Genomic DNA, 14,761 nt, shown 5'->3' with positions numbered 1-14,761 from the left:
ACAGTGTTCGACAAACCTATACATTTGCTCGCCCCGGGCGAGTGGATTTAACCACCGGGCGAGTAAATATTGGCCCAAGCAGCACACGTTTGGTACTAGGTGGCGAGTAGATTTTTTGGTCATTTGTCAACCACTGTATATATATATAATGGAAATATTGCTGCATGCTCATTTGCATGTCTTAGACAGGTAGACAGGTCTGCAACCCCGCCTTTCACCATTATCACCGAGCACACAGTGCTTCCACTGCAGCAAGGGATTCTGGGAAATGACATGCAAATGAGCACACAATGCCACCTTTTGCTTCAAAACCATATAACATGGTCCACTGTAAGCTTTTGCTTGCTGCATTTCACAGCTTTGAGCACAGCCTGGGTTAAGATGTATAGCCAGTAAACCCACCCACAGACAGCCGTTTCGACCTTAATGGGTCTCTTCGGTGTGGGGTTGGTTATACTGCATATGCAAAATGAAGCTTAGGATAGGTTTCACCATACTTAGTAAAGTTATGGTGGGTAAAAAAAAAAAAAGTGACAAAAACCCTCCACAGTAAAGCATATAGCAAATGGAAATATTACTGTATGCTCATTTGCATGTCTTAGGCAGGTCTGCAACCCCGCCTTTCACCATTATCACCCAGCACACAGCACTTCCACTGCAGCAAGGGATTCTGGGAAATTACACACACACATATAAATATATATATATATCTCCATATATACACATATACAGATATGTGTATATATAACACACATACACACACACCCCTATAGTATTTATCACATTTGTGGTTTTAATGATAAAACACAATGCATCGTTATGGGTACCCATATTCCTGCACTTTCACAGTCGATTAACAACTTTCAATTAACACAAGTTTACGATAAAACTGTACAAACCCTTTTGAATTTCAATGCATAACAGACTTCTACAGTAGTTACATTTGAAATAGTTGTGTTATTCTTTAGTATTGTAACTAGCAAGGGAACACAGAACAGGATACCACATGCTGGATGTGAAGCTCTTTTGCAGATCTTTATAGCCAGTTAGAAATAGGCTTCATTGACTTTTACGGCTTGATTGGTACATGACTTCCCAGTCTTGCCTCTTAATAACAGTGTAAAGAATACTGGTCTAACCTCTTGGGGAAAATGCGAATGAGCTGCAAAGTCTGAATCACAGAATTGTCTCCTAAATGCAAACACACTCTTTAGCAAAGGAATAAAAAGGCATTTCTGAGAACGTTACATCAACTGCAATTTTACACCATAAAAACGCCATCACACATCCGTATGTTTTACTTATTATATACCTGTAATAACAAAGTAAACAAAAAAGTGTAAACAGGTCCCAACCAAAAAGCATTTGGGTCTATATATCAACACACATTTTATTTTATTTTTTTACTCATCGACCAGTGCTAAGAGACGCATGAAAATGCTTCCCATGCCCTTATTAAATATGGGTCTAAATTCTTTCCCATTGCAGGGAAACAGTTTCACAGTATACTGAACAGAGGCCTTAGGGACCTATTATAAATTGTCCGAAGCCGCCAATCAAGCCGTTTTTGGGTCAACACTCCCCCATGGACTTCAAAGGGGAATTTCGGACAAAAACTGCCTGGTCAGCCACTTCAAGCAATATAGAATTACCCTCTAAGTTTCAATTGAATGTTTTTAATGCCTTGTTACATAGACCCCCAAATGTACTCTGTACAAAGAAAATGGCAACAGAGTTTTTCTTGCAAGTGCCGATTAACTTTTAAACAACAGAAGTGGCATAGCTCACAAAATGGCAGACTGTTCTTCTTATAGTAGCTGTGACCTCTTAGGACCTTTTGTGCATGAAGGATCTACAAACCACTGCTGGAAAATGTGTTGCAGAAACATATAACACGTAAGTGACAACAGCACCAGTACCACCAACTCCATATCTATAGCTATAGAATGTATGAATATATGATGCATGTGGGACATTTTTAAAGATGCCAACTGTGTAAAGTAAGGCCCGATATATAACTGAATGGTACGCTATATAAATTATCTTGTTTCAGACTAGGGTACAGATCTTTTCAACAATGGCAAAGTAAAATGCAATCAAGTTCTGAAAATGAGTATGACTCAAGGGCAAATGCAAACAATTTTAAGATGCAAAAGACTGCATGCTGGTACAAAAGGAGCTCCAGAAAAATATATATCAATTAAAAACTATACTGGCACATTGCAGGAAAACATGTACAGGCAGTCCTCGCTTATCCGATGGAATCTGTTCTGGAAGTAGCGTTGGATAGGGAAACCGTTGTAAAGTGAGTCCCATGTTAATCAGTGGCAGTGAGCGTTGGATAACGCATTCAGGCGTTGTAAAGTGAAACGTTGGCTAGCGAGGACTAGCTGTAAGTGGCAGTAAATGCACATAAACGGACAGTGGTTAAAAAAAAAACCAACGTAAATTCGTTATGAAAACTACATTAAAATACTTTACGGGTCTCCCTGAATGGGGAAAAAAAAAAAGGTTGGAAATTAAGAGTTGCGGTTCTCTGACCCATATTCTTTCAAGTTTATAATGAAATCACAATTCATATTATAAATTGATATTTCATGCATAATAAAATACCATCTCTAATTCAAAGTCATAAAATGTTGTGCAAAGATCCTTCTCTAGTTTAAATCAGCACTCCAGGTTGTATTTCTTGCTTTATTTGTTATTGTTTAGTTATCAGATTGAAGCAGGAGGTCTCCGGAGCTGAACTACATAATTATAGCTCAGAGACCCTCTGCTTTCCTAGACACTCACCTCCGTAGGGGGGGCCGGTATCTCTGCCGGTAATATCTTCGATGGGGCTTGATGCGGCCAACATAATGGTGCCTTTAAATGTCCTGCGTGCCAATAGAAAGCTGTGATGTCAACCCTTGCGGCTTCCTATTGGCCCGCGTGACGAGGAAGGAGATTCCGTTACCCACTACGTAGGTGAGTATCTAGGGTCCCCGGAGCTGAAATTAACGTCGTTCACATCTGGAGATACCCTGCTTTAATCCTGTAACTAAAATAAATAAATACATAAACAAAGCAAGAAATGCAACCTGGAGTGCTGCTTTAAGGCAGTCCCATAATCTCTCTCTCGCTCTGTATATATAACACTCATTTTTGTAAGTGTAAAATTGAAATGTAGTAAAAAAATTAAAAAAAATCCCTTCACTGCCAGATATGTAGTCTTATTACAAAGAAGTAAAATGAATCATAAAACATACATAAGACACTTGTCCCATAAAATAAGGTGCATTTACTCCTTCTCTCGTGTAATTTGGAAAATGTGTGCCACTAATTCAGTATCTTTTACTTTATTAATTAAACCTATGTTGCTTTGTTTTTCTTTCATTTTTAAACTGAACTAACATTAATTTGCCTCTCTCCCTTGGATCGGCTTTGTGCTAAATGCCTGGGCTTCTCTCAGTCTCGCTCTTGGGAATGATTTGCTTTGCACCAAATGCATGGGTCTCTGTCCTAGGAATGGTTGGCTAGGCAGAAAACGTATCAGTCTCCGACGTCTCCGTCTCTGTCCCCAATAAGCCAAAGAATGTGGAAACTGCTGGCGAGCAATGCAGTGCCCAAGAGATCTCCCAATGCAGTGAGATAAGGAATGGAAAAACTGTCTGGATCTTTTCCTTTTCTCCAAATGTGATGCACCATCCAGTCTGCAATCCACAGCAAAGTAAATACCTGCAGTGTCAAAGGAAGAGAACACAAATTGTCTGTAAGTAATCAATGACTTCACTTTTTCAGTCACACGATAAATAGAACGTTCAGTAAAGCCCGACCTATTCCAGAGGCTTCTTACCCTTTGGAAACATCCTGGATTATGCCGTGACAAACCTTGCTTTATTTGGAAGAGTGAAAAGCTGAAGCTAACATACATAACATACAGTGCTGTGTGTAGAAGACTGGTTGATTTACTTTCTGTTAAGAAGACACGGTTCAGTTAAGTGAAGATAGGGCACTTAATGTACAGTTTTTATTAAAAAGAGAAGCAACTACTGTATAGTAGTTTATTTTTAAGAAAAGTTATGAGAGGATAAAATAAATGTAAAATAAAAAAAACTCAATAGATTTATTAAAAAATAAATATGCCCAGTAACCAAAACCACTGTATGTGCACCAATTAAAAATACATTAGAGAAATATACCAATAGTGGTGTATACCAGCTGAGCGCTAACTGGAGGGGGTGAGATTGTCTGCGGGGGGGTGCGGGATTTACAGAGGCCCGCGCGCTTACCAAAAGGCACTTAAATTAAATGTTGGGGAAGCGGCGAAGACCTCTGTAAACTGCGCTTACCTGACGGCATCTGGAGACGCGTTGCCATGGCAACGCGGTGTCATGACGCCCAGACGCCGAAGTAAGAGGTGGGTGGGGGCGTGCTGAAAGGGGAACAGCCAGCAGGGGGGCCCCAGGGAAAATAATATTGCGCTCCCCTACTTTATACAGTACAGACACACACACACAGCTGAATAATGTCAATGAACCCAATAATTTGCATCCTTTACGTTTTTGTATCATATCACAATATATGACAATTGTTCTAGAAGTTTATTTCATTTTTAAGTATAATTGTATTTCTTCTTTCACTATACTAAAGGAAATAAAAATATGGGAGGTAACAGTGTTAAGCCTGGCTGAAAAACTAGAAATATGTAAGAATTGTCCATCTTCAAAAAATTTTTTTTTTTTTTTTTTTATATTTTCACTTCCCCCTTTTTTTCTTTTTTGGTTAATATGTAATAGGATTTAGCACCTGATTAATGTATCACACTACATCTGTTTTTGAATATAAAAGAAAAATATTTTTCATTGATCAGTCAGAGCATGTATTTCTTCTTTTCCCCTGGCCCTCTTGGGGCACAGATTACAGTATTTTAACAGTATGTGAACGTATGTAATTGCAAATAAGTATGAGATTTCTTAATCTAACATTTCAATAATAAGTAAGCAAATAGAAGATGCAATATAACAACAAACTATGTAAACTACAGTGCCCAGGATTTGTTAAAAACATTCTAAAATTCCATCAGGTCTAAGAGTGTGGACACTTGTAACATAAAACGTGTGTCTCCCACAAAGCTTGTGTAGAAGTATGTCTCGCTGTAGGGGAAGGAAAGGAAGTCAGTGGCAGAAGATGCGAGAAAGAGAAATCTAAAAAAAAGAAATGAAGATATAGATAGACAGACTGAGAAGAGGACGAAGCTGAGGGATGAGAAACACTGTGGTGATCAGGGGGATTTTTTGGAGGATTGTTTTTATAATGGTCTATATTCCTAAGCACATTGTTATCTGATCAGAAGACCCAATGACTGGGAACATGGAAAGGCAGTTCAGCTTTGCCTCGCAATCTTTGCATGCATTATCCCTGCTTGTGCTCATATTCCACTTTCATGACACGAGGTAACACTTATCCTAATATTAATCTTCAACGACGAAAATTCTAAATATTGGAATGTGTTCTTGTTTTTCCTGTTCGCGCGTCTACTTTTACCAAAATGTCAATTTGTTTTTAAACAGACAAACGGGTTACTTGTTTACATTAAAATAAATATGCATACACTGTTTGGACAAATAGACCGTCTTCATAAGGCAACAGTGTAACCCAGCTAATTATGCATCAGTTAGGTGTACTGACTTAAGTCCAAAGAAATAAATGAAAGAATCTGTGTTTTCTTTGGAAAACCTTGCTAGGGACTCTGACTCAGCTCTTTCTTCTCACGCTGACAAATGAAAGCCTTTATACAGATGTGCTATATACTGTATCACAGTAGCATCTTTCAGATTCACCAACCTAATGCTGATGTGATATGCAGTGTTCAACTGGTCTAACATTCTCAATTAAAACTTTTGCCTCATGTAGCGCTTGCATTGTACACAGAACTGTACATAGAATTTTACCTGCACAATGAATTCCTGTCCTAAAGAGCGTACAATCTCATTTTGATGCTTGAAGTACAGGGAGATAAACTAATTCACCCTAAGAAACAAGGAGAACACACGCAGGCATTTGAACCTCATTAACCATGGCAGTGTTCCCATGTGTTTTTAATGATAAGCTACTCCTGCTTACAGTAGGTAAAACGGTTAACCCCCCTCCCCCCATATGTTAGAAACCATAATGCAAATTATCTCTATTACAGATGCCATCTAGCTAGAGCACTGCAACATACAGTAGGATAGTATATAAGTATAGAATAGACTGATTTCATATCCTATTTTTGGTTACCGACATTTATTAGCCTTTGATTAAGGCCACGACTGCAACATTGTATAAACATTTTATTTATATACAGCTTAAAGGTTTTTTTTGAAGTGCTGTGCTGTTTGTTTCCACAAACTACCCTCTCTCTCTGCTAGGATTGGTAGACATCAGTATTTTCTAGTGCAACACGACTTGGATCACAAATGCAAAAGTTTCTAGTTCTTTCTTCTGGAAACAGGCCTCCTCTCGTTCAGATGATGATAGTTTAGCTATTAATATAATTTTCGCCAAGGATTGCATGATGGCGATATTTAAACCGGATTGCAATCAACAATTAATTTCTTGATGACCATCGCATGGGACAAAGGCACTTTCGTTTTATTTAGTTTTATGTAGGCTTTCCTGCGCTTGAGTCAAAAGAAAGTTCATAAGAGAGCCCATCGCTTAATACTATTAGCAAAGAAAAGATACATTTGTTCAAGTGTATTAAAAAGTGTAGTTACTTCTGGTATTTTGTTCACCGCCTCATTGACGACCAGATTCAAATTATGAGTAGAACAGTGAACATAAACATTATTCTCTTTCTCCAGAATTCGGCTCCGCACTCCAGTATAATCACTGCTCATCACCACTGCTCTGTCCATAACCCTGTCCTCGACATTTTCATAGCTCTATACCTTTATTTTATATACTGTCAATGTCCGATTACAGGCCTGCAGCCGTTTGATCATCAACTTTCTTAAATTCGAGAAACGACGCTTTCATTTTAATTTTGGTTCACTGATTAATTTCATCTTTTTCGATTTTCACATAAGGAAACACTTGACTCAACTGATCAACTTTCAAAATATCCTGTGTTGTATCCATTATTATGGAGAAATATGGTGCTTCCTTTACATCAGCAACTATCTTATCTTCCAACAGCTTTGAAAGCAAGTAGATAAGCAGCTCGTTTTGAATTTGTGGACTTTTGTTTTGAACTCATCCTGCAGGCTTTGAAATCAATTCTTTCAAAACAGGATCATACTGTACATAGCAAGTAATTCAACAATCAATTTTTTTTTACTGTTTTAACCCCTTCTCCCCCAATTACCTCACGCTGCACTCTAATATCAAAGATTACACGTAGCTAAGGTAAGTGTTATGCTCATGATTCGGTCCAACACTTTAAACCAAAATGACTTTCCCTCAATACTGTACTTGCACTTTGAAAACTCTGTCAACACTCTTATTGAAACGCCCTCAGTTCATACAATACACATGAACTATGATGAATTCCAGAACTTTTGTGATCTTGAATTTTGTCGCCCAACCTCTTCCAAGCATTATTTATTTATTTATTTATAAAATATTTTACCAGGAAGTAATACATTGAGAGTTACCTCTCGTTTTCAAGTATGTCCTGGGCACAGAGTAAAACAAATAATACATGGTTACAAGTACAGTTACATAAATGAACAGGGTATACATTATATACAAGACATTGCGTGCACAGTTAAAGAAAAAATATATTATGAGCGTATGAAACAGTTACAGACCAGGTTAAAATGTGAGACAGCCTTAGATTTGAAAGAACTTAAACTGGTGGTGGATGTGAGAGTCTCTGGTAGGTTGTTCCAGTTTTGGGGTGCACGGAAGGAGAAGGATGAACGTCCGGATACTTTGTTGAGCCTTGGCACCATGAATAGTCTTTTGGAGTCTGATCTCAGGTGATAAGTGCTGCAAGTGGTAGGGGTGAGGAGCTTGTTCAGGTAGCTGGGTAGCTTGCCCATGAAGAATTTAAAGGCAAGACAGGAAAGGTGAACTTTGCGCCTAGACTCTAGTGTTGACCAATCTAGTTCTTTGAGCATTTCGCAGTGATGTGTGTTGTAGTTGCATTGGAGAACAAAACGACAAATTGAATTGTAGAGGGTGTCAAGTTTGCTAAGGTGGGTTTGAGGAGCCCAGCAATATACTATGTCTCCATAGTCAATAATTGGCATTAGCATCTGCTGTGCGATACGCTTTCTGACCAGGAGACTTAGGGAGGATTTGTTCCTGTAAAGTACCCCTAGTTTGGCATAGGTCTTGGTTGTCAGGGTATCAATGTGCATCCCGAATGTTAAGTGGGAGTCAAACCATAAGCCCAGGTATTTAAAACTAGTGACAGGTGTTAGGGTGGTGTTAGCGTTGGTTGTAATCAGGAGCTCAGTCACTGGAAGCTTTACAAATTTAGTCTTGGTCCCAAATACCATTGTTACAGTCACAGACTGTTTAAAAACAGAGTGTTTAAAAACAGTTTGTTTTGGGAAATCCAGTTTTCGAGTCTCAAAAAGTCAGACTGAAGTATGTGTTGAAGGTCAGAGAGGCTATGGCTGTGTGCATATAGGATTGTGTCATCTGCATACATGTATATTGAGGCTTCCTTTCAAGCTGTGGGAAGATCATTAATGAACACTGAGAAGAGTAGGGACCCCAGAACAGAGCCTTGCGGGACACCACAGGTGATAAGCATGTACCCCAATCACCCAAGATGGTTGGATGGAACTCCAGCTTTATATGTTGTTTTATAGTAATAGGCAGAGAAGCGAGCACCTATTTATTTGTCAGGGGAAAAGGTCCCGTCGGTCATCAAGGCTCAGCTAAAATAATCTTTTTTCATCTGCTAATGAATCTATTATTCATCCTTAAAATGACCTTTGTCCGTAGGATTTATTTGTGCTTTATGTTGGTGCATATTGACTTGGTACTCACTACTTGCATTTAATTATCCGTGCCAGTATGTGCAATTTGGTCCTCTGTGATTTCCCCTCTATCAGTCGGCTCAAGATTCCCAATCCCGCACCCCCTCACATCCATCGTCCACTAGGCCTACAGTTCGTTCAAAAGATGCATCACTTATTTGTACAAGATCATCATTGCAGCTTAGACCCGCGGTGCTGGTGCTGCCGTCGCAAGTGCCAATAAAATCCCCGTTAAACACCTTTTTCCTCGACCACATCAACGCTTCTTTTCGCACTGGTAACACTTGTGCTTCCACTCGTATTATCAGCAGGTCTATCGCAAGTAGCAGGCTCTCACTTTCACTTACGCACTGTGAAGATGACTAAGAATTAAGTTATTTTTCTCAATCTCTTGCTATCTGCAACTGCTTGGGCTTTTTTTTTACCCCCTTTTCTCCGCACCACTTAAACATACACGTGTGTTGGAGCTCCTATTTTTGAATGTGCAACCCACATTTCTAATTTGAAAAAAAAAAATGAATTTTAGTCTTAATTTGTAGTAATATTTTGATTTGTTCAGCGAAAGGAAAAATGCACACTATAAAATGTACATAAGCACTAGGCCTAGCCTAACACAATAAGTTATAACACACTTGAAGTCGTCAGAACTCAACAAACGTGACAACTGGGAATATACTGTACAAGTACATGACTAACTCACCCTCATCAGTGCACCTGCGTGATCCGATCGTCACTCTGAAGTGAAGTGTGTAGGTGCTGCAGGCAATGAATACAAAAGAAATGGGGGAGCACAATGGTTGGAAACAGGCAGTGTTATAGAACTGATAGTTGCTCTTTTTTTATGGTGAAGCAGTTGTAACCTGAGTGGGTGTCGTGGCTCAGGTGTCTAATGTCTAATTGGGAGGATGGACACACATGGGTGTATGTGTGTTGGTGTAAAGGTGGAATAAAGGTATATAAGACTTACACGGCCTTGTGTAAGCCCAGTCGCATCAGAATTTCTTTAGGAATCCCGTGTACTCCTGATGGGGCTTTTCTTCTTGCGATGTTGGTTCTTCTTCTTGTCTTATGGTCCACTTGCTCCGTTGGTTCCCAATGCCGCTCCAGGGGAAATTTTCTCTCGTGTAAACAAAAAGGAGGATAGGGTTAACATATATAATTGTATACACGTCAATGAGGGGGGGGGGGATGGTGTGTTTTTTAAACACCAAGAATGGTATTCTATATAATATAGTTTAGCACTCACACGGGCTAGTGTGGGTGTTATCCTATCTTGGTATCTTGTTCAAAAGAAGTTGCCCAATCAATATCAAGTGATGAAAGGGTAGGGTATGAAGGTAGTAAAAGTAAATATATCACAATACTCACACGGGCCAGTGTGAGTACACACTTCTAACGGTATCTTGTTCTTTTGTTCCAGATGTCACCGATGGTGAGGATGGGGTTTAACAAATGAAAGACTCTAATGTATGGGGGGTAAAAACACTACCTTTAATAAAAATATGAAAATAAAAACAAAAACATGAGCTCTTCATCTGGAACATTTTTAAGCACACTACAGAGGAGGCAGAGGTGAAGTTGCAGCTCTCCATCCGGACGCGGAAAAGAGAGACCCCCTACAACTATACACCACACTGCCTACCCCTTGCATTCACCTCCCACAGAATCGTTTGTATTCTGAGTTTGTTTTTGTTTTTATTTTCATATTTTTATTAAAGGTAGTGTTTTTACCCCCCATACATTAGGGTCTTTCATTTGTTAAACCCCATCCTCACCATCGGTGACATCTGGAACAAAAGAACAAGATACCGTTAGAAGTGTGTACTCACACTGGCCCGTGTGAGTATTGTGATATATTTACTTTTACTACCTTTATACCCTACCCTTTCATCACTTGATATTGATTGGGCAACTTCTTTTGAACAAGATACCAAGATAGGATAACACCCACACTAGCCCGTGTGAGTGCTAAACTATATTATATAGAATACCATTCTTGGTGTTTAAAAAACACACCCCCCCCCCCCCCCCCCCCCTCATTGACGTGTATACAATTATATATGTTAACCCTATCCTCCTTTTTGTTTACACGAGAGAAAATTTCCCCTGGAGCGGCATTGGGAACCAACGGAGCAAGTGGACCATAAGACAAGAAGAAGAACCAACATCGCAAGAAGAAAAGCCCCATCAGGAGTACACGGGATTCCTAAAGAAATTCTGATGCGACTGGGCTTACACAAGGCCGTGTAAGTCTTATATACCTTTATTCCACCTTTACACCAACACACATACACCCATGTGTGTCCATCCTCCCAATTAGACATTAGACACCTGAGCCACGACACCCACTCAGGTTACAACTGCTTCACCATAAAAAAAGAGCAACTATCAGTTCTATAACACTGCCTGTTTCCAACCATTGTGCTCCCCCATTTCTTTTGTATTCATTAACTATAAGGGTCCTGGATAGATCCTGCTGGGGTTCCGAGTCACAAGAGGATACCATCCGAAAACCATCTACAGGCAGTATTACACCACTCTTTTTATATTTCTGCACATCAGATATAACAAACAGAGATAGCGCCCGGGTACCTTCGCAAACAAACTCATTAGGTGCTGCAGGCAGCCTTGAGGTCCCGTGAAGGGCGCACTGTGACCCCAGGAGGAGAAGTGCAGCACAGCTCTCCCCCCGTGGAGAAGCACCCGGTGTCGTACAAGAACCCAGCTAGATCGATGCAGCAGGAACATGGCCAGCAACCCAGACCTGGCCGGGGCAGCATCAGACGGGAGGAAGCAGGCGGCATCGCATGGGGCCGCCACGATGAATAGACGGCTGATCAGCGCCTGGGCAGTGGGCTGCTGTAATCTGATCTCCACCCTCCCCCACCTTCAAGTACTCCCGGTAAAACAACCGGAAGAAGCGGTTCAGTGACCGTGACTGGCTACATGCACAGTGTAGGGGTTAATCATTCTTTGGCAGGAGGAGGCATTAGTCGAGCTGCCACTTGTAGGACAATGCGTTGAGCCACCTGGCCAGGGATTCATTCATCACACGTCGGAATGGAGGGAGAAAACGTAACGGGGGGGAAGAGGTGAGTCCGACTGATTCCCTTCGGGCAGCGAGCCACCACCCCAAGCTGGGCGCCTGGGATGTGCCCGCGCATCCTGGGTGGTGGTTATGCCACTTGATGGAGGCAAAGCATTTAACCGGATGTCCCTATGCTTAATAAGATGTGATGAAAGCAAGGCCCTTTTCTGATATTCAGTTAAATCTTCTGCAAATGCTCAATGGTAAAAGATAAAGTCAAAAATACAAGACAAACTTAGATCATTAAGATCTGTATTGAAACTTTAGGCCATGTACAGATTTTTGAAAAGCAATTGAAGGTGCACATGAAGGAGACAATGGGACACGTCAAGGACAGTCATTTGATATTATCCCAAAAATACAAACCATATACCTTTATCAGAGATCTTTCTGCAATTTCACTTAAACAACCAGGGACATAATTACTACACTTAAGACACAGTGTGTGGCGGAAAACACTTTTTAGCGCAAGTAAGAATGAATGCACTGTAGCCCTGACTGGTTTTGGGCTACCAGTCTGCCCTCCTTCTGGCAGTAAGCCCTAGTAGAGCAGGCTTGCCAGGAGTAATCATGGGTTTTCCCCACTCATATGCAGCTTCAGTGAGTCACGGAGGAGGCGGTGCAACCAGTCCAATCAGGGACTCAGGCTTGCTTCCTGCTTTCACTGTACTTAAGGGGCTGCACTTCTTAAAGTTAATCAGTTTGCCTCTACCTATGAGAGAGGCCAGTCTAAACAAACCAGTTGGCAGGGCTATGCCAATCTGTGGGCCCACCCTTAGGGGAGCGGCGAGAGACTATTCCTCTTACTCCACCAGGGAGTAAGAGAAGAGCTAGGACTGCTTCTGGTGCCCTAGGCTGGGAGTGCAGGTCCAGGGACATCCTGAGGGTGAAGGCCCTAAGCTCTACTGATGGTTGCTGTGTGAAGCCTGCAGTGTACAATAAAATGTTCCTGTTTCACTATACCTTCCGCCTGAGACTGCAATCTATCAGGGGAAGGGAAGAGAACTCTCCTGCAGGAGATTGCTCCCCTCATTCCAGGGGCCTGCAAGAGATGGAGGCGCTGTCACCGTGAGTACATTATCAGTCTATTCCCCAGAAGCCTGTTCCGACATCCCCTACCATCATGCGGGAGACTCAGATCTACTGTAAGCCAGCAGGTATGCACCACCACACTCCATGTAGCAGCAACATCTCCCAGAGGGGGTGAATATGTGCTACAGCACCATAAAGTTATTTTGTTTGTACTGCCAGGTGCTTTATATGACTTGGATATCATGAAAAGTATTTCATATTATTTCTAAAATATTTTACTAGGAAAACCTACCCAAATGATTGTACTATAGTACTTGATTGTACCTAGTATAGGACTTTAACCTTTAATTACGTGTCATACAAAGATATATATTATGGATCATATAAATGTCTGAAACACATCAAGAGATGCATTTGATAATGTGTCATGAAGTTCATGTAATAAACTAAACTATGGTTTTTAGTGATTAAAATTAACGTAGGATATGTTTGTCCGACCTAATATGGTATATAATCTTGAATGTATAAAGCAAGGCTGCCGACAGGGAAGCCAGCGGGCGCTAGAAGTTAGGCTTGGCCAGATTTCTGTGTCCAGCTGCTGGGCCTCTGATTGCTGCCAAGCCCCCGCTCTCCCCAGCTGCTGTGCTGTCCTTCCTCCCGTGCCAGGCTGGAATTCTGCCCCAAATTCCACATTTGCGCGCTGGACTGGCGTGCTAATGGAGGCCTTCCAGCCCCAAGATACATTTATGTGTGGGTATTGTTGGATGGGTTATTTATTGTGTGGGTATTGTGGTGGGGGGGTATGTATTGTGGTGGGGGGTATGTATTGTGTGGGTACTGTGGTGGGGGGTATGTATTGTGTGGGTACTGTGGTGTGTGAGTACTGGGGAGGGGAGGTATGTATTGTGTGGGTATTGTGATGTGTTAAATAATAATTCCACTTATTATTTCTTGTTCAGAGAGATTCTAATACTTCAGAAGATTGTTGTTCAGCAGACAAAGTCCGTATATTCTTACAGTGTTTCTCACAGATGAAAGTTCAATCAACGATGACAACGTGCTCTTTCAGATAGTAATGATAGAAGAAACCCTTGTCTCACATTGCAGGTTAGATGTACAGCAGGGCCCCGCTTTACAGAGCTCCACTTTACGGCGTTTCGCTCATACAGTGTTTCCCAATGTATACCCATTTTCATTAGGTTTGGCGCTTGTTTGGTTTTTCCGGCGATTTTTGGCACGACGCACTCAGCAGCAAAGTATCCGGCTGTCACTAAGCAACAGTTTTAGCGTGCGCGACTCCTTGTCAGGTGCCATTTTTCAGCAAAACAGTTGGTTTACAGCTCTGTATCTCTGTTTTCAAAGTACAGTAGGGCCCCGCTTTACGGCGATTTCCGCTTTACGGCGGTGGCCTGGAACGGAACCCGCTGTATGAGCGGGGTCCTACTGTAATTTGCAGAGTGGGTCTTGAGAGTGAGATGTCTTGGAGAAGAGAGAGAGAGTCTTGCTGAGTACAACTATATTTATTGATTACTAACTCCGCCCCCTTTCTCCTCATGGCTTCTTCAGACAAAGACACTGGGCCACTGATTGCTGCCAGGCCCCAGTTGCTGTTGCAGCGGGTCTCCTTCCACCCCTGCTCGGTCTCAGAAGTTGGGCTCAACTTCCGCATCTGCACGTGGAA

The 14,761-nt window shown here is 41.3% G+C and overlaps 1 protein-coding gene across 4 annotated transcripts in view; it reads right to left on the bottom strand.

Moving 5' to 3' along the window:
- The window catches only part of SLC41A2 (solute carrier family 41 member 2), a 176,420-nt gene that overhangs the window by 2,963 nt on the left and 158,696 nt on the right, over positions 1-14,761 (bottom strand). For all 4 annotated transcript variants that reach the window (XM_075600575.1, XM_075600576.1, XM_075600578.1 and 1 more), the window contains one exon: positions 1-3,717. This exon is cut by the window's left edge and continues 2,963 nt beyond it. In XM_075600575.1, coding sequence (XP_075456690.1) covers positions 3,532-3,717 — 186 coding nt within the window. In that variant the 3' untranslated portion in view covers positions 1-3,531. The remainder of the gene's footprint in view (positions 3,718-14,761) is intronic.

Source organism: Ascaphus truei, chromosome 5 (genome assembly GCF_040206685.1).
Source record: "Ascaphus truei isolate aAscTru1 chromosome 5, aAscTru1.hap1, whole genome shotgun sequence".
Lineage (NCBI taxonomy): Eukaryota > Metazoa > Chordata > Amphibia > Anura > Ascaphidae > Ascaphus > Ascaphus truei.
Note: the sequence above shows the minus strand (reverse complement) of the source record. Positions and strands in the feature narration are given on the sequence as shown.